The following is a 20,556-nucleotide window of genomic DNA, read 5'->3' on the forward strand; positions in this document are numbered from 1 at the left end:
AGCATACTTTCATGGTAAAGCAAAGTTGCCAATATTTGAATTTAAAAAGTAGATTTTTAAATAACTTAAAAATGGAGTCCAAGTGAAAATAGGTGTTCTTAATTGAGCTCTTTGAGGGTCCATGAGTTGGTTTTCATAAAATCTGATTCCCTTGAAATTGTGTTAAAATGTGTGTAAGAGGGTGGTTCCATAAGATTATATCCACTAGTGATGTTATAGCCATCTTAATTTGCATAAGTACACTAAACAATGTTTGCACAATGACAAATGCATTTCTCAAAATTTGTTCTATTGTTAAGCAAATGACTGCAAAAGACCATGACAGTATATTATTTAGGTGCATTTCTGGAGAAGAAAGTCCATTGCTTTAATCAATTCTTAAAGAGATCACTGACCCAGACAAAGGTCAAGAATCCAATTTTGATGGATTTGTGTTCCTTCAATACATTTAGATTAAGCTGATTCTTCCTCTTTTGCTCCACAAGCCTGAAATATTTAACATTTAAACACTTTTTCTAATAAATTCCTCCTTTTTATTGTAAATTTTAAATATTTTTTGTAGTTGTATAAAGATACCTTTATTTTATTTATTATCTTTATGTGGTGCTGAGGATCAAACTCAGGGCCTCGCACGTGCTAAGCAACCCTCTACAGCTGAGCTACAACTCCATTCCCGTGTATATGCCCCTTTTAAGTAATTTGGATAACTTGAGGTTTTTGGGTTTTTTTAAGAATTTAAATAAGAATTTCCTTTGTTAGTCCTAAAATAGACCTTTGTGGTCATAACATGTATGACCACAAAATTTCAAACTCATCAGAAATAACATTTATATCACCAATCTAAGCTCTCCTGAACAAGTTTTTTGGACTCTCTGAATGGAAATCATTAACATACATGGAACCAAACATTCTGTTGAATTAAGAATGCAAGCTTTCTGAGGACAATGCTTTGTGTCTGGGTTGTTAAACGCTATCCAACAGTTCCAGAACATGATAGGTGCTGGACCAAAACATTTGCTGAGCAAATACAAAGGCCTTTCATGTTTAAAGAAAATGAACTTAATTTTTAAAAGCGATTTCTACATTCTGGATAGTGTCACAGTGCATGCACACATTTCTGGTGGTGAAACTGGTACTGAATATTTTCTGTAGAAAATAAATGAGTGGTTTTGTTCTTGTCACTTCTGAGAAGTAAAGAGGTTGGGCAAGGTGGCAAATGCCTGTAAATCCCTGCAATTTGGGAAGCTGAGGCAGGAGGATCCTAAATTCAAGACTAGGCTGAGCAATATAGCCAGTCCCCCTCTCAGAATACAAAATAAAAAGGGTTAAGGATATTGCTCAGTGGTAGAGCACTCCTGGGTTCAATCCCCAACACCTCAAAAAAGGAAAAGAAAGGGGGTTCTTTAATTTGCTGGGCGCAAAGTAGTTGACATCACTACCCTAAAGAAACACTACATATGACCAGGTGTTTCCCATTGTGAGAGGCATGGCTTAAAGTACCCAGGTTCTGAAAAGACTTCAAATACAAAAGTATAGGAGTAAATCAGGTCACTGGGATTTAATTCTCAATGATCTTTAATTTAAACGTCAAAATTAAATTGTATTTTTAATTTCAAGTACAACTTACTCCCCAGTGATAACCACAATAGAAGAAATATGAGCAGATGGGCGACCTAACAACATGTTCAAATTCACAAAAGCAAAAACAGCTGCAGATGCAGATGGATCAGAGTCCAAGGACACTTTTGAAAGGTCAGGAAACAGGAGGCAGAGAAACGTACCCTGAGCAAGGGAGCTGGAGTGTACACATTCGAAAAGAAAAAGGAGAACCAACCCTGGCACCTGACCTAGAAGCTCTCAACAGGCTGAGGCCGGCCCGATCAAACTCGCGGAGTCCCTGGGAATAGCATCCGAACTTATAGTCCGCAACGCGGGTGAGAACAGAAGCTTTTCTGACCAGTTCAGAATTTCAACCGAGACGGAGTACCAAACATCCAGGCAGGGCGTAGAGAGTCAAAATTCGATGCCAAGGAAAAAGCAACCCACACTGGATTACTGAGGTCTGAGTGGCACCGGGATTCCTAAGTAGAATCCCCGGAGGGATGCGAGATGGTTCTGTTTTGAGTTGTAAAAAAAGAAGTCGAAGGGGTCTGGGGAAATAAATCCAAAGACCCTTGGTCTTCTCTTCCTTATCCTCGCACACAAAAGACACATGCACACACTACTCTCGGCCCCTAAAATTACTCAACCTACGTGTTGCGTGTGCAGCGAAATCCCAGGCGAAAGCGAAGTTAGCTTCTGGCTTCATCCCCGGCAAAACCCCTAGACCCCTGGAAAAGCCTGTGGCTGTGGCGGCCGACAAGAGTCGGAGGCGTGGTTCTGGCTTCTAGCAGCGATCGGCCTCCCCAGGCGGCGGTCCTTAAAAACCTGTGCGCCCAGGTGATTGCGAGGGAGCAGTCTCAGGAGGGAAGACCCACCTCGTCCCAGCCCCACACGCTGACCGCACAGCCTTGCTTTCTCCTGTCCCTCTGCCTACACTCCACGCTCGAAAATCAAGTGAAAAGTTGGAAAGTCGATGAAGCACGGAAGCGGTCCTCTAAGGACCGTCACCAGTGGGTCGCCAATGGCCCCTCGGGGAAAGCCTCAGCCAACCGGACAAAGGCGATCCGGGCGGCGCGCGGGCGGCGGAGGAAGCGCTGCCCGGGCTGGGAAGCAGCTGGGGACCTCATCCCTGGCCATTTCCTGAACGGAACCCGGCCCGGGCGGGGGGGACAGAGTAGAAGCGGGAGGGGGTGGGCGCGGGCGCGGTACCCACCGGTTCCTCCCAGGTCGGGCTGCGGGCGCCACTCGCGGGGCGCACGTGCTGCGGCTCCATCGCGCTGGCCCGCGGCTGGCCACCCAGGCGCGCGGACCCCGGCCCCCACCGCCGCCGGGGCCGCTGGATGCGATTCCCTCGTCGCGGTCCCTCTCGGCCGCCGCCGCCGCCGCCCCGGCTCCCGCCCGGGGGCAGCCACCGGCCCTCCCGCCGTCTCTGGCTTCCGCCGCGCCGCTCTCTCCCGCCCCCGCGCCGGTCCCTTCCTCCGCCGCCGCCGCCGCCTCCTCCTTCTCCTCTTCGGTCCCGCTCCCTTGCGCGGCTCCGAGCGGTCCGCTCCCGGCTGCTGCTGCCGCCGCCGCCTCCCACGGCCGCAGAATCCGCCCCTCGCTCCTTCCTCCGCCCCCGGCTCCCTCCCCTTTTCCTCCCCGCTTCCCGCCCCTCCCCCCGCAGCCCCCTCCTCCCGGCGGGCGGCCCGGGACGCACGTGACCCCCTGTCGGGCCTTATAAGGCACGGAACCGAAAGCGGCCGCCGGGTGGTCACGGGCACCGGGCGACCGCGCTGAAAGGAGCGGCCTCCCCGGGGGCCCGGCGCGGAGCTGCCGGCGGTCGCTCAGGGAGCCGCGGGGAAAGCACGGGCCCGGCGGCCGCCGCGTTGGCGATCATAGCAGTGGTGGCCGCGAGGACAAGAGACGCCTGCCAGCGCCCCTCTCCCTCTTTTGCTGTCTACCGGGAGTCTGCAGCTCGCGCCCCCCCGCCTCTGTCCAAAAGCTGGCTGCCCGAGCTGTAGGCGCCTCCCCGCCTCTGGGTGCCGAGGCTTGAAGGAGATCACATTGGACAGTCACCGGCTTCAACAGAGCGAGGGAGATCTTCGCACTCCCGAACCGCTCCAGAACACACGGAGCCGGGGATGGTTTCTTCTTTGTGATGTTAAGAAAGCTGCAGATGGGTTACCATCTGCAAGAGAGGTTAAGCTGGAGAAGTGCTGCTTTTATTCTTTTTTAATGATTACCGGTTTCGTGGAAAGAAAGTCGTGATGGGCTGAGACCATCTGCGCTCCAGTTTTAGCACCACACTGAAATTAGGGGAAGGGGCTGGCACGCCGCGAGCGCTCATTAAGCAGCAAGTCGCCTCCTCCCGTCCTTCGTGGGAAGGAAAAAAATGTTACAAATAGCATTTCAGATCATCTCCTTGGCACTGGATGTAGTTTCCATCTAGTTCTAATTCAAGAGTGACTGACTTTACACAGGTTGTTTCCTCTCCTGAACTTTCAGAAGCCTTCCATCTACATCTTCTCATGGCCTTTATATCAAATGCATTCACAGGTTTTCAAAACCGGAAAGTCAAAAACACTTGATTCTGTCCGTTATGCCTGCCATTCCACTGAGACTACACTGATAAAGGTCACCCAATGGCTTTGAAGATTCCCCAAAACATTTGATGTTCTTCAATTCTCATCTTAATTGATTTACCTGAAGCATTTGTCACTGTTGACTAGGTTTTGATTCTTGAGTCTATCCTTTCCCTTGGCTCCTTTAGTAGTGATGCTGCCTGAGCATTTCTTGCTCAGCTACCTCTCATATGTTGCCGAACTTAAATACTTTGCCCTCAGACTGTTTTGCTACCCAGGAAACAATGAGCGGTCTATCAGACCTTCCCCTGCCTTGATTTGAACTGCCAACTGCTGATAATTCTTAAATTACCATCCCTATCTCAGATCTCCAGTTCTATAAAGCCAACTTCTTACCAGAAAATCTCTACTCAGATGTCCCCCTTGAACTAGCTTGACTAACACAGAAGTTAGCTTCCCTAACAGTGACTTTTCTCTCCTGTCTCATTCTCAGTAAATGCTATAATTTATCTAGACAACAAAAAGAGAAACCTGAAAATTATCCCAGGCCCCTCCTCCTTTCATTGTTCCCCACACCCCATGATTCCTGTCCATCACCTTCCCTTCATTCATTGCTGTTCCCTGGTTTCAAGTCTTTTGTTTCAAGTTCCTGAAACTTTGCATTACTTTTCCTTATTAATTTAGCTGCCTCTAAACTGGTTGCACCTCCACTGTTTATCTCTAGTACATTGACTTAAGCAAGCCCTGTAAAGTACAAAATTGAGCAAATCATTCCCTGAGTAACCCCTGCCAATAGCTCCCCATCGCCTAGAGGGTAGAATTCCACTATCTTAGCCAGTGCCTACTTTGCCAATCTTGTCAAACACTTTGAGTTCCTTGCATTCAGTTCCCTATCAGGTCACTTATTTTTATGCTGTGCTCTCTTATGGAATGTCCTTCCTCTTTTTCAGTCAATCCAAACACCTGCTCATCTTTCACCATTCACCCAAAGAGTCACCTTTCTTATGAAATCATTCATTCCCAACTCTGCTGCAGGTTAAAACTAGCCTTTCTCTCTACACTGAGTGACTAAATATCTTCTCTCTCTATTCCCAACCATAATACTTAGCAGACTTTGCCTAACTCAGTTTTTACATTTAATCTCCCCAATGGCAAGTGTTATGATTGACTTGTCTCCATTTTCCTAGTTCCCAGTTCAGTTCCTCACACATAATAGGTGCTCAGTAAATGTTTGTTGAAAGAATTAATTATGTGACATAGTTCAAGACATGTTTTTATGGCTCTTGAAAATTAGTGTCCCATGCTTAGCTCATCTCATTCTTATAATTCTCCAAAAAATATATTATTGTCAGCTTTTATTGGACACTGAAGCTAGAAAAGGATAAAGTAATTTGCTCATGGTTCTGCTGTATAAATCACAGGGTAAGAAAACCAAGTTTACCTAGTTAAGTTCATTACATGTTTTCCTATTTCTGTGGTCTAAATGTTTATATCTTTTCCAAATCCATATGGTAAAATCCTCACCCTCCTCCACCAAATAATGGTGTTAGGAAGTAAGGACTTAAAAAGGTGATTAGGTCACTGATGCAGAGTTCTCATGAATGGGATTAGTGCATTATAAAAGAGCCCCCATCCCCTTCACCATGTGAGGTTATAGCAAGAATAAGGCAGACTATGAGGAAGCAGGCCCTCACCAGATGCCAAATCTGCCAAAGCCTTGGACTGGACTTTCCAGCCTCTGAAACTGTGAGAAATAATTTTTTATTGTTTATAAACCAATAAACTATAATACTTTGTTATAGCAGACTGAACAGACTAAGATGCCTATCCATTTTCTTTTCACTTAATTCTGTTTTGTAGGATATGATAGCTTTCTTTGCTTTCAATGATTGCCCAGGTTAGTCCCCTCTTTATTTTCAACCATTTTAAGTCATTCATTGCATTTTAAGTGTATCTTGTAGATAAGAGTTGCATTTTGACATTACTGACCCATTGTAACAGTCTGCCTTTTAGGAGTCTTTTTAAATCTGTTTTCATTTACCACATATATTAATCAGAGTTAAAAACTTGTTCTAAGGAGCAGATCCTTCCTCCTGCCTTCCCACACCTAGTGTTTATTTCCTTCTCTTGGAGCAGTGCCGAATAAATGGTCCAGTTGCTAAGAAGGCTCCTTTGTACTGTATTGCAATTCCATCTTCTTAAATTTTTATCCACATGGTAGAAGCTGGTAAGGGAGCTTCAGTCTATAGAAGGAAGAAGAGAATGTGAAGGAGCACTAACCCAAGTTCTGAAGGCCTACTGCAAGAAGTGATGCACATGTCATCTGCTTATATACCATTGGCCAGAACTTACATGACCACATTTAGCAGCAAAAGAGCAGAAACATGACACCACTAGCTGTGTGGTCATAGACCAACCACAGTTATATTACTATGGAGGACAAACAGATTTTGTTGAAAACAAGCACACTCTGTCACATTATGATGACGATCTTTTGGATTTATTAGCACCATCTCATCTTGTATTTATTTAACTTTCTTTTGCTTTTTCTTCCTTGTTTCTTGCCTTCTAATGGTTTTTGTTTTTGTTGTTGTTGTTGTTATTTGTTTGTTTGTTTTGTTTTGTTTTTAGTTGAATTTTCTTTAGTGTGTTCCCTTTCTCCAAACATTTCTACTGATTTGAAATATATTCCTTCTAGCCAGTTATCATGGAGCATGCCCGTAATCCCAGTGATGTGGGACACTGAAACAGAAGAATGGCAAGTCTGAGGCCAGCCTCAGCAACTTATTGAGATCCTATCTCAATAAATAAATAAGTATTTTGGGAATATGGTACATGTACCTGGGTTCAATCCCTAGTAAGCCATCCCCTACCCCCACAAAAAGAAAGAAAGAAATGTATACTTTCTAATTCAACTTTTTGAAGTTATCCTGAAAATATTAAAATATTAACATTTATATTTAAAATCCAAAGTTAGTCACTATCTGTACCTCCTCCTATCTGTATAACCTTAAATTTAAAAAAATAATAATAAAATGAATCACTCTAACTCTCAAGTTCCCTTTCTATAAACTACACATTGATCTCTTGTGCTTTTTAATTCCCTCTTATTAATTAATTAGTTTGTTTATTTATTTTTCTCTTTTTGCAGTGCCGAGGATGGAACCCAGGACCTTGCACATGCTAGGCAAGTGCTTTAGCACCAAGTTGTTCTCCCATCCCTAGCCATTACTTTTAAGTCCTCTAATACTCTACTCATCATTGTTACTACATTCATAGTTATCTCATTAAATTTACCAACATATCTTACCATAGTATTTTCTTTTTTTTTATTGGTTGTTCAAAACATTACAAAGCTCATGACATATCATCTTCCATACATTTGATTCAAGTGGGTTATGAACTCCCATTTTTTACCCCAAATACAAGTTGCAGAATCACATTGGTTACACATCCACATTTTTACATAATACCATATTAATGACTGTTGTATTGTTTGTCTTTTGTATTCTGTTCTTTCCTTTGGGGATAAATTCCTAACTTAGTGAAGTGTGTTGTTTTTGGTTTCATTCACCAAAGGTCTGGGTGAAATTTTTTCTTTCTCTTTATATCTCTCATTCTATTTTCCCTCATACCCTTAAATCATAATTTCACTGGCGATGCAATTCTTTTTTTAATTTTTTTATGTTTTAGTTGTAGGTAGACACAATTATCTTTTTTTCATTTTTGTATGGTGCTGAGGATTAAACCCAGGGCCTCACACATGCTAGGCAAGTATTCTACTACTGAGCCACAACCCCAGCCCCTGGCTATGGAATTCTAAGTTGACAGTTATTGACACCAACACGTTGAAGTGACTATTGCATTACCTTTTGGCATTTACTGCTAGTTAATTAGAAGTCTGCAGTTGGTCTTATTATCACTATATAGATATTTTTCTCTCTACTAAATCTTAATATTTTCCTGTTTTGAGTTGATAATTGCATTATTGCTTTGTGTCGAAGTGGGTTTTGTATTTGGATATATTATTCAGGATTTAGTATGCATTTTAACCTGAGGATCTAAATTCTTATTCTTCCTCTCCTCCTTCTTATTCGCCTTCTCCTCCTTTTCCTTCTCCTTCTCCTTCTCTTTCCCCTTCTTCTCCTTCGTCTTCTGTACCTGAGAATGAACCCAAAGGCACCTAACCACTGAACCACATCTCCAGCCTTTCTTATATTTTATTTTCAGACAGGGTCTTGCTAAGTTGCTCAGGGCCTCACTGTGTGGCTGAGGCTGGCTTAGAACTTGCAATCTTTCTCTTCAGGTTCTCAAATTGCTGGGATTACAGGCGTGTACCGCTATATTTTAATTCTAGAAAAATTTCAGCCGTTATGTTGTCAGATATTGCTTCTCCCTACCCCTGAAGCATGCATTTTTCTCTATTTTATATTTCTAGAACTTCTGCTAGATATGGTTTGGGGTCTGTCATTTTATCTTTCAAGTCTTAATGTTTCTTTTATATTCTTCCATCTTTTTACTTCCCTTTGTTGGAGTTTGGTAATTTTCTCAAGCTATGGCACAATTCCCTAATTCTCTTTGAAGCTGTATTTAGTATCCTTTTTAATGTATCCATTGAATTTTTATTCATTCCTATTTCTAGAATTTCATTTCATTTTTTTAATTTATTTATTCTTTTTTTAATAGGACCTTAATTTGTCGGTCTATTCTTTCCTTTATCTCTTTAAACATTTTAAACACATTTATTTAGAAGTTCCTTTTACATTGCTCTGTTCTCTATTGTTGTTTGAATGTAAATTCTTCCATTTGTTGCACTTGCTGAGTCTTGCTTGTGTTGACTTGTTTTCTTGTATACTTTGTAACATTTTCCTGTTGTTTTCCAAGGGAATAATGCATACCCTATGGAGTCACTATCCGGAAGGGTCTTATTCTGAATCAGCCAGGGACCACAGATTTCTTTGGTTCACTTACCGAAGACTCAAACAGCTGTGGGCTAGTATACCTGGGACTTCTTGGATATCTCTCTCTCCAAGAGGCCTCTCCACTACTCATTCCGGAATGGTAGCTTCAGGGTAGCTGACATCTTATGTGTACGATCAGGTGTCCCAAGATGTATGTTGAAAGAGAGAGCTATGTGAATGTTGTATCCTTCTTATAAGCTCACCTGAGAAGTCATGTAGCATCACTGTCTCCAAATCATTTAGTTGGAACTGTCACAAAACCCTAGATTGAAGGGTATAGGACATAGACCTCCACCTCTCACAGGAAGAGTGCCAGAAAAATTGAAAGAATAACATATGGAATTAGAGATATATACACAGGTACAGCCATTTTAGAAACAATCTACCAAATAGTGTTTTTTAGTAAATTTTGGTATTTGTGCTTCTAGGCAATCAGAAGTCCATTTTCTGTACAGATTATAAGTATGAGATACTTCTGCCCTCTGACATAGCACCAGGAGAACATAGATTATGGGGAAAGCAGTCCACCAAAATACAAGCATATGGTTCTCAGATTTGGAGTAGCAAAGACCTCTTGCTTCTATTACAGCCAAATCTCCCATGGACCATATTGGAGTTTAGCAAATTTTTCCATAGAAATAATTTGACAAAGGCTTTCCACATGAGAATTCACTTGAAACAAATTCATAAGAAAATTATATCTTAGTAACAATGCATCTAAAACAAGAATTGGAAATTCCAGCCCCTGCTCCCCTTTGTAATAGTAATAGGAATGAAACACACAAAAAGAGGGTCCCATAGCAAACCAAACTATCCTTTCATCATCTTAGCTAAGATTATCTCTGCTGTTTTAGTGAGAATGGGCTTCATGGTTCTTTAACAGAATGCAGTGCTGTGTTGTTTTTTACAACTACAACTCAAATGTGCAAGTTCTACAAATGAGTTTATCTTACTCTACTGTGCTTGTATCACACAATATAGAGTGGGGGAGGGAACTTAAAAATCATTAAAAATATATTGACTATAAGTATTGACTTGTAAAAATACTAAAAATATAGTAAGAAGGCAGATTTTTAAAATAGAGAATGTAAAAAATATAAATATTATACAAATATGAATTAAGAAATTTGGCAGACTATATCCCAATGTAGTTAGTGATTATTGATTGACAGTAAGATTCCATAATCTCAATGTGCTTCTTTCTTGTTTTTGTTTCATGTGTGGTAGGATTATGGATGATCTCCCTCTACACACGTAATAAGCATTTGTTGTTTGTGAGAAAAGAATTGCTCATAATTAGGTTAGCAAAGAGATCAACACAGAAAAAATTTATGAAAATACAAATCTGACCTGGGTGCAGTGGTGCACATCTGTAATACCAGCAGCTTAAGAGGCTGAGGCAGGAGGATCATGAATTCAAAGCCAGCCTCAGCAAAAGCAAGGTACTAGGCAACTCAGTGAGAACCTGTCTCTTAATAAAATACAAAATAGGGCTGAGGATGTGGCTCAGTGGTTGAGTGCCCCCAAGTTCTATCCATAGTACCAAAAATTTAAAAAATATATAAATCCCTGAATAATAATAATAATAATAATAATAATAATAATAATAATAATAAAGACAATTGTGGGACTGAGGAAGTAATGAGGCAGAGGAAAGGGGAAATAACAGGTGGCTAAGGTTTCTTCTCTGGATGGGACAAGAGTGAAGATTTGGGTCTAGACTTCAGATAAAATGTTACTGTTTTAGTTGTGATTCAAGCAATGGAACAATGGGGGGTTCTTGCCAAGTAAGCACTTTGAAAAGATGGGAATCTAGTTTCTGTGATCCCTAAAAGTATATTTAGCAGACTTCATCTGGGCAGTGACCGTGCTCCAGTCACCTTAGATCAAGGTCAGAGCTCTCCAGGCTATCAGGAACTGAGCAGTGGGAATCAAGCCAAAGCCAAGTGCTGGGATCCAGGGATAGGCATGGAGGGATATCCAACCCACACGCCTCAGCTACAAGCACAGTGCCCATGGGGAACTTAAGGATTTGGAGTCTAGGAGGCTATAAAGTATAGTGGGAGTAGTGATCAGTAGTGGCCTTCAGGATCTAGGTACAGGGACAGGGCCCTTACTTTAGCAAAAGTACCCCAGGTTAAAAGATTAATGTTAGGGAGGGGCAGGGGATTAGCAAGGACGGTGGAATATGATGGACATCATTATCCAAAGTACATGTATGAAGACTCGAATTGGGTGTCAACATGCTTTATACACAGAGATATAAAAAATTGTGGTATATATGTGTAACAAGAATTGTAATGCAAAAACAAGTGCATGTATAAAGGCATGAATTGGTATGAACATACTTTATATACAAAGATATGAAAAAATTGTGCTCTATATGTGTAATAAGAATTGTAACGCATTCTGCTGTTGTGTATTTAAAAAAATAAAATCATTAAAAAAAGATTAATGTTTATGCCATGTTTTTCTTCTCAGGGATAGCTAGTAAACTTTCTTTTGGAAAACTATACAAGGGAGAAGTAAATGCCACAAGAATGAGGTTTGGGACTTGGCCTTTTGTGGTACACTAACATTTTTGTGGAGAGAGCATGGCATTTTCGGTTAAAGAGACCTGTGCCCAAACTCCTGCTTTCTATTTATCAATCTTAAGACCTTGAGCAATTTATTTTCTCCTTTTAAAAATGAATGTAATAATGTCAATCTCTCTTAGAGGGCCAGGTGAAATGCTGTACTAAACATATCTGGCATAATACAGGTGCTCTCTGCAAACATAAAAGTTCCAGCAGAAAGAGGAAAAGAAGGACTATTCGTGAATTTGTTGGAGAGCATTTCTTCCCATTATTATGACAGAAGTCATAGTTTTTGAAACAAGTGGCTACTGGAATTAGAAAACCATAGCTTTGACAAAATTTTGCATATATTGGGATTTTAAGCTCCCCTTTAAATGAGTGACACTTCGGTTGTAATCTTCAGATCTACCATATGAAGTTGTTATTATTCCTACTTTGCAGGTGAGAAGACCGAGGTTCAGGGATCAAGCAATTTGCCCAAGGTCACAGCACAGAAGTAGCACTGATTTGTGGAGTCCTCAGCATGCAGAGAACTTCTGTTAAGAAAGGCTTTCTGGAAGCAGGAAAGAGAGGTGCACATGAGGGAGGGAAAAGGAGGATAGACTACGTTGTAAGAACTTGGGTGGTGAAATCTTTACTGGGAGATTATTGTTGTTTGGTAGCATAGGGAAATACTTGTGTGTTTAGGCAAATGAAAAGGAGCCAGTAGAGGGAAAAAGGACTTCAATGCCAAAGAGAGGACCAGTTGATGGGAGAGGTCTGATGTTCAGACAAAGGAAGAAGTTTTAACGAAATCTGCTTTTTCAGAGCCTAAAATAGAAAGGCGAGGAAGAGACACACCATAAATGTTAACTGTTGTTATGACCTGGACTGGAATCCAGGTTTAAAGCATTTTCTGTCCCGTTGCCCCAGGATACAGCAGCTGCCTTCAGTACAAAGGTCTTAAGCAGGCTGGGTTCAGTCTGTCCTTTTCACCAGCCTCAAGTACACAACCCCCCCCCCCTTTCCTAGACCATCTCCTTTCAGAGTTTTCCTTTGATTCTACTTCCTCCACCACTTGACTTCCCATTCACTGGGGGCCTGGCCAGTCTCTTGAGGTGCCCCTTCCTCTCCTACATTTCTCTGCCTTTTAAACCTGGATGGCAACCTGGAAGGCCACAGATGGGGCAGGACATCAGGATCTTGACCTGCCCCAGCTGGCTTTGCCTCACACCTCTGCCACAAGTGGGTTCCAGCTGTATGGATGCCCAGAACAAGCTGCATACCATTCTGACTGCCCCGTCCTGCCTCTCCTCTTATGCAACCTCCACTCCCATGGACAATCACGTGGATAGTGCACCCGGTGAGGCTGGCTGCAGGCTAGAGATCCCAAGAGTAGTGGCTTAAGACTTAGGCCCAGAGGGAGTTTGGAGGATTGGAAGAATGGTGCTTTTTTTGTCCCATCCTTACAGTGGAGGCATGGCAGCAAGTCAGAAAGGACACTGTGTTACTGCTGAGTTGGAGGTGAGAACCATCTAACTAGATCTCCTGGGGACAGTCTCACCATCTTCAAGTTTAACTTTTTCACCAACAAGCAGTTATCGAACACCTACTTTGTGCAAATCATTAACTTTGGCTTGTCCAGAAACCATTTGAAACATCCCATTAGTTAAACATCTCTGGCCATAAGATGTGGGTGAAACTCTAAGAACTTGACAAACCGAAGTTTTGTCAGACAGAAGTTAAAGTGAACATCCATTTCATGTTTTCTAAGGGAAAATTTTTAGATGCATTACTTGCAAAATCATAGTTATTTAATTTATTTGCTCAACAAATCTCTATCAAGCATCTACTACACCTGAGGCTACACACACCAGGGAGACATCTATGACAGATAATGGGGCCTTTACAATTGGGTATTGTAAGTGCGATGGTACACTAAGTGGCAGGCATGAAGAAGGGATGGGTTAACTTGGAGGGTTAAGAAAGATCCCCCAGAGGAAGCAACTAACTCTCATTAACTAACCAAGTTGGACAGGGAAGGGAAGAGCAAAAGACAAGTATTCCCAGGGGGCTGGGGGCCGAGTGGGACAAAAACCTACTTCTTTATAAAGGCCAAGTGGCAAAAGAGAACCCTGCTGGTTGGTTCAAGTTCTGAATAGAATTGCAATATGACTATTTATTGCAGTTTGAGGTAGTGAATAAAAGATGAGACCAAAGAAAGGAACAGAGAATGGATCATGAAGGTCCTAATACAGCAGCCAAGACTTAACTGTGCTCACATCTTTAACATAGTAATAATGGCAAGAATTGACCTCATTGAATAACTAATCTTTTAAAAAATATTTTATTAGTTATAGATGGACACAATACCTTTATTTTATTTTTTATTTTTTATGTGGTGCTGAGCCTCGAACCCAGTGCCTCACATATGCTAGGCAAGCACTCTACCACTGAGCCACAACCACAGCCCTGATTAATTAATCTTTATAAATCTTAGAAGGCAAGTGAAGTTTGATTATAATAACTTATGATTTTCCACCTTAAATTCCCTCATATTATGTCTTAAAAACTGGGAAGCACAGGCACAAATTTTAAAAGACCTGCCTTTCATTTTTTCTCACTTCCTTTCTTTCTCTCTCTCTTTCCATAGAAGGGGGGTTGGGAATCACAGGACTGATGATTGAAGAAGGGAAGGCATTTTGGACAAGCTTAGAAATCCTCTGACTAACCAGTTTGGCATCTTAAAAGATCTACAAATTAACAGTTCCTCCAGGGTGGAGCATAGACTACAAGCTGGAGCAGGCTTTACCCTTTGGGGAGGGGGCGGGGGAGGCTGGAAACCTAATTCAGACACAGGACTCTTACCATTTCATTTTTAAAGCACTGCTTTGGAGAAGGAAATCAAAGTGAATAAACAATCTCAGTTTCAACTTATTATTAAAATATGATATTCTTGCCTCATCAAAAAAAAAAAAACCACCTAATGTATGACAAGACATCAGATGAATGTACCTACTGAGTGAACTTTCCGAAAGAGAAATTTCTTGTTAGAATTAGTGACTAGACCATAGAATTAGTCATGTTGTTTGATTTATTGAAGCATATTATTAACCAGATTAAAAGATTTAAAGGGTTCCAAAAGCTGGTACTGAATGCAAGAGGTCACTAGCATCAGACACCTCTACCCACCCACCTCCCCAAAATGACATGTTGATTAATGAAATTAATATAATAATTGTGTCTTTTCAGTTTAACAATAGTGGTATGTTATGTTTCTCAATGAACAGAGAGACAGATAGATTGTGACATGCATGGCCAACCCTCCCTTGGGTTCTTAGGAGATGAAGAAAGTGCAGAAAAGGGCAGTGAACTTTGGAATTGCTAGGAGGCTCTGTCTCAAACAGGGTGCAGCCCCTACCTGAGCTGAGCTGATCTGGACTAGCACCACGCCCTGCTGCTTTTTCTGCCCAGAAAAACAGACTGGCCTTTCCTTGCCTTCTCCCTTTACTTTTCCTAAGGTAAAGAAAGAGCAGCCCAAAGAATTTTTTACCAACTGTACTTTCCCATCCCCCAATCTCTGCTTACTGCATTTCTGGTTCAGTTTCCATCCCTCCCCACCAAATTTACTAGCCTCTTCCAGGTTGCCAAATCCAGTGGACGCTTTTCAGTCCTCAACTAACTTAAACTTTCGACAGTGGTTGCCCTTACAACACAGATAACCACTCCCTACTTTTTGAAATACTTCCTTCTCTTGGGTATGTTTACACAGAACAGTGCTATTACCCTCATTTTGCTTTCTTCCTGCCTCACTGGCCACTCCTCAGCCTCTGTGGCTGCCTCCTCCTGCCCAATTCAACCTCTGTATGTTAATATTTTCCAGGGCTCCCATTTAGGGCCCTTTGTCTCCTCCTCTTATACTTCTTCCCGGGGACTCTCATTCCATCTCATGGCTATGAACAGCAATTATATGCAGATAACATCTGTATTTGTATTTCCAACCCTGACTCTTCCTCCATACTCTATGCTCATATATTCTCCTGCAGACTTGACATCTCTATTAAGATACCTATCAGCATATTAAATTTAACACATCCTCAATAGATGCCCCCTCAATCTGTTTCTCAATTTCCCCCATACCAATAAAAAGTACCAATATTCACACAGTAGATCAATATAAAGACCTAGAATTAATCCTCTTTCAACCTCAACCCTTGTGTCCAATACATCAGCAAGTTTGGTCACCTTTACCCCCAAAGTGTCTATCTGTCCACTTCTAAGTTTCACAGTTTCCATCTCAGTGCAAGTCACCATGATCTCTTCCCTGGCTGTTACCCCTATCTCCTAACTGGGCTCGCTCCTGCTCCTTCCACTATTACTCTGCCTGTACCATCCTTGTTCAATACGGCAGAAGAGTGACTTTTTAAAAAGCAGGTATCAGGTCACGTAAATTGTCTGCTTCACAGACCACTCAAGCTATCTGTCCCCTACCTACTTCTCTGACCTCCTGACATACACTTCATTGTCTATACTCTAGTCACATTGTCCTTTAAAGGTTCAAACATGCTCAGCAATCTCTCTGCCTTGGAGACTTTGCCAAGCTGTTCCTTCTGTTTGGGACACTCCTTCCCTAGTCTGCCATTGACTGGTACCTTTTTATCCAGTGCCACCTCTCTCAGAGACTGTCCCTACCAAACTAAAGTAGCTCCCCAGATACTTTCTATCATTCCTCCTTGTTTTATAGTCTTCATAGAACTTGTCACTACCTAATATTATCTTGTCTTTATACTTGTTCATTGGATTACTAACTGCCTCCACTATACAATGTAAGCATCATGTCAGCAGAGACCAGGTCATGTTCATTGCTTTATTCCCAGTGCTTAAGTGCCTGGCACATGGTGCATGCTCAATAAATTGTTGTTGAATGAGTACTTTGTCCCATTGTTTCAAAGCTAATACCTATACAACACCTGCTATGACCTAAAGCCTTTAACATAGCTTTACATATATTCCTTCATTTAAATAACAAGGTAACTCTGCTGTTACATTGTATTATATCTGATTTTTTTTTTAAATAGATGAGTAAATGCAGCACTTAGAGTTAGTGGCAGAGCTGGGTTTCATCTGAGGCAGTCCAGATCCAAAGCTCTGGCTCTCAAACATATTACAGAGCTTGGTTTAAACTACCAATTTCCAACCTTCCTAGGAAAGGATCCTCAGGCCTGTCAACCCTGACACCCTTGAGGGAGAGAAAAATCTTAGGGGAAGCAGGAAGAGCTTCAGACTGTGTTAAAGAAAAAAAAAACCACTGGGCACACCTGTAATCCCAGAGGCTGAGACAAGAGAAAAACAACCCCTAATTGACTTACCTTATGGCTATTGCTTGTCTTAATGAAATGCTCCAATCATTCTAATTGTGCTTTAATAAAACATCCTGAGTTCTTGGGATTATGTATGTCCATCTTCTTCGGCACACCCCACCCCACTGAGGAGGGAGAATAGCAGAATAAGAGCCAACATTCCCTGATTCTTGTTCAATCAAAAAAAAAATCAGTCTATATGTGTAATAAAAATTATAATGCATTCTGCCAACATACATAAATAAAAAAATAGTTAAAAAATAATTATGCCAAAAAAAGAAAATGATCAGGGGCTGGGGCTGTATCTCAGTGGTAGAGCGCTTGCCTAGCATGTGTGAGGCACTGGGTACGATCTTCAGCACCACATGAAAATAAACAAATAAAATAAAGATATTTTTTTAAAAATGATCAATGAGAGAAGAGGTCAGTACAACCCTGGATGAGGTCTGCCCATGCCTTCAAAAGGCCACTGTGTACATGTACCTTTAACATAGATGTATCCCCCCAGCACTAATGAGATGTGGGGTGTCTAAGTCCATTTCAGCCTGCTACAACAAAATACCATAAACTGGGTGGTTTATAAACGACAGAAACTTATTTCTTACATTCTGGAGGCTGGGAAGTCCAAGATAAAGTCTCTAGCTTTATGGGGTCTAGTGACAACCCACTTCCTCAGATGGTGTCCACGCGGCATCAAAGGCTTCAGAGCTCCCTTGGGCCTCTTCTATGAGGGAACTAATTCCATTCATGAGCTACTCCTTCCAATGACTCCCTAATCCCTTCTCGTTGGAAACTGGATGTCAACGTAGGAGTTTTAAGGAGATAAAAACATTCAGACCATAGCAGGAGACCTCAGCCCTTTGAGGTTCCTCTGTGGTCTTGTTTTGTCTATTCAACCACAGTGTTCAGACAGCACTTTCTGTCCTTCCCAGGCCCTGTGACCCCTGACAGTTCTTCCTTTTCCTTCTTCTAATCACATTGATTCCAGTCACCAGCCCTGAACCTAGATGCCAAACTCCCTTACACTTCCCAGGCCCCTCCTGAAATTCTGGGATTAGATCCAGGTACATGCTCTTTCCTCTTTCCTGGGGCTCTGTTCTGACCTCTTGAGACCTTGAGCCCCCATCTGTCTGAATCCTTTTCTCCTTCAGCTTCTATAACTATGTCTAAAACTAAGACTGCTTCCTGGGCTGTCTGTGCATCTGTAACATCCTGTGTCACTCAGATGATCAACCAGACATCCCACTGTTTCTGAAACAACCTGACAAGCCAAGGCCTTTTAGATACAGGTATGTTGACGTGTGTGTGTGTGTGCGTGTGTGTGTGTGTGTGTGTGTGTGAATGTTGTTAATGTTTAGATTCTAGATGATTTAATTTAGGAATGACTTTTGTTATGTGGCTGGTCCATCCATTCCTCATTATCTGTTCACTGGTATACTTTACCTCTCTGGGACCCTGCAATAGTAGCCACAATCTCGGCTTATCTATCATCCCTGGGGACCTCTAGGAGTCCTGCTGTCAAACCATACCAATCACTATGCCTGGACTTACCTCTCTGACTACTTTCCCACAGACTCATAGACAGTAAAAGATGACAACAACAATTAACCTGGAGCTCACAGTAGAGAATTCAGACTGCTGATAGCCACCAGGAATCCCACAGTGGAATGGTACTCGGGCTCTTCTCTGAGTCATCCATCAGTCTAAAATGTTGGCAAAGATAGGAAAACAGCAAGATGCATTTAGAAAAAGAAGCATGACCTGGGGCAACCAATCTAGAACTAACAATTAAAAACCTGCCATTCTCATATGTGGTGATTATTTACCTGAGGGTAGCTGTATTAGTCTGTAACAAATATCTTAGATAATCAACTTATGAAGAGAAAAGATTTATTTTGGCTCACAGTTTTGGAGGTTTTATTTCAAAACCAAGTAGCTCTGTTGCTTTGGGCTTGTGGTAACACATGATAGAAGCAGCAGCTGGTGGACAAAACTGCTCACCTCCTGGCTGGAATGCAAAAGAACAAGAGGAAGAGATTGAAGTTCCACATTCACCTTCCAAGGCATACCCCAATGACCAAAGGCTTCTCTCTGGACCTCAAAATCTTAAAGTTTCTATAGCCTCCTCATAGTTCAATTTTGAGGAACAAATCTTTAGCACATAGGGTATTTAGGGAACATCTAAGATCCAAACTATAGGAGTAGCTACAGTGACCATATTGAATCTCACCAATATGGTGGTGGTGGTCATCTCTTCTTCTTTATTCCCAGGGCTCTTTATAACATGACCTTTATCATATCACAGATGCCTGCAGTAGGCAAAGTGCAGGAAGACAGATGAATTTGGAGAAAACAAACAGGCAAACAAACACCAGAGGACAGGATTTTCACTTTGCCTGTGGAAATAGATAACATTATTTCTTATCTCCTCTTCATGGGTTCTAGGCATAAACTGGCACTCCAGAGATATTCCCCTGTTCCTTCAAGAACAGACCGTTACCACAAATTAAGTTCAAGCTCATTTATGTGGTTGCAAGAACCTCAAAATAGTTTAACTTTACTCATGTTCCTTTTTCAAATTATTATTCATTTACTATTATTCCCAAACTCAGAGAAATCCATCTCAAAGGGATGATGTGGGACAGAGCACAGTGTGTTGAACTGGCTTTCGTCTTAGGTCAGGTATTTGGAGACCATCTCATTTAGTCCTCGTAGCTATTTTCTACACATGCCACAACTTTTTCCCCCAGTGACATTTTTTTATTCATTTTGTTTTGTGCTTGCTTCACTAATGTTACTTTCAACTTAAAAAAAAAATTCTAGTACATATACCTGGCTTTCTTTTCAGTACTAAATTTTCCTTAAATGTATCTTTTATTCATTTTTCTCCTTAAATAGAAACACTTCTAAATCTTCCATATTTGATGGACACATAATAATTGTACAGATTATGGGGTACAGTGTGGTGTTTCAGTTCTTGTGTCCATTGCACAGTGATCAAAGCAGGGTAATTGGTATATCTATTCCTTCAAACATTTATCATTATTTGTGGGTCACACCTTCTTTCCTTTCATACTTGAGTTTGGAGCTGGAACTTTATATCTAGTTTAGAAGTGTTTAAATACTCTCAAAATTTTCTCATCTTTGTCAACCACAGTGCATAAATATGATATTTTCCAATATCATTTCAAAGTGTGAGTATTTATAATTTACTTTGGCAGATGCTATGTAAAGATCATAAAGCTGTTCTTAATCTGTACATGAATTTATAAGTGGCTTTACCATTTGTTGGAAGAAACATAGAAACAATCTGTCTTCATTCCATTTCACTGTTTTCTCAGTTTTACTTCTATATGCTTCAACTGACTAGTATATATCAATTCAATACAATAAACCCATACGATAGGTAGAGCTCACCAACAGGTGTCATTAACACATTACTAGCTTTAATTTTAAGATTTCCCAAAGTGATTATAAAGGCCTTCTTCAATAAATATGATAATTTTATAAAACTGGT

The 20,556-nt window shown here is 41.3% G+C and overlaps 1 protein-coding gene across 6 annotated transcripts in view; it reads right to left on the minus strand.

Moving 5' to 3' along the window:
- The window catches only part of DGKH (diacylglycerol kinase eta), a 195,969-nt gene extending 192,939 nt beyond the window's left edge, over positions 1 to 3,030 (minus strand). For all 6 annotated transcript variants that reach the window (XR_014020872.1, XR_014020873.1, XM_081284538.1 and 3 more), the window contains exon 1: positions 2,816 to 3,030. Coding sequence is in view for 4 of the 6 variants with exons in the window: in XM_081284538.1 (XP_081140664.1) it covers positions 2,816 to 2,875 (60 nt within the window). In the remaining 2 variants the exon portion in view is untranslated. The remainder of the gene's footprint in view (positions 1 to 2,815) is intronic.
- Between the last annotated feature and the right edge of the window lie 17,526 nt (positions 3,031 to 20,556).

The sequence above is a fragment of the Spermophilus citellus genome (genome assembly GCF_964194105.1).
Source record: "Spermophilus citellus genome assembly, chromosome: 1".
NCBI classification, from domain to species: Eukaryota; Metazoa; Chordata; class Mammalia; order Rodentia; family Sciuridae; genus Spermophilus; species Spermophilus citellus.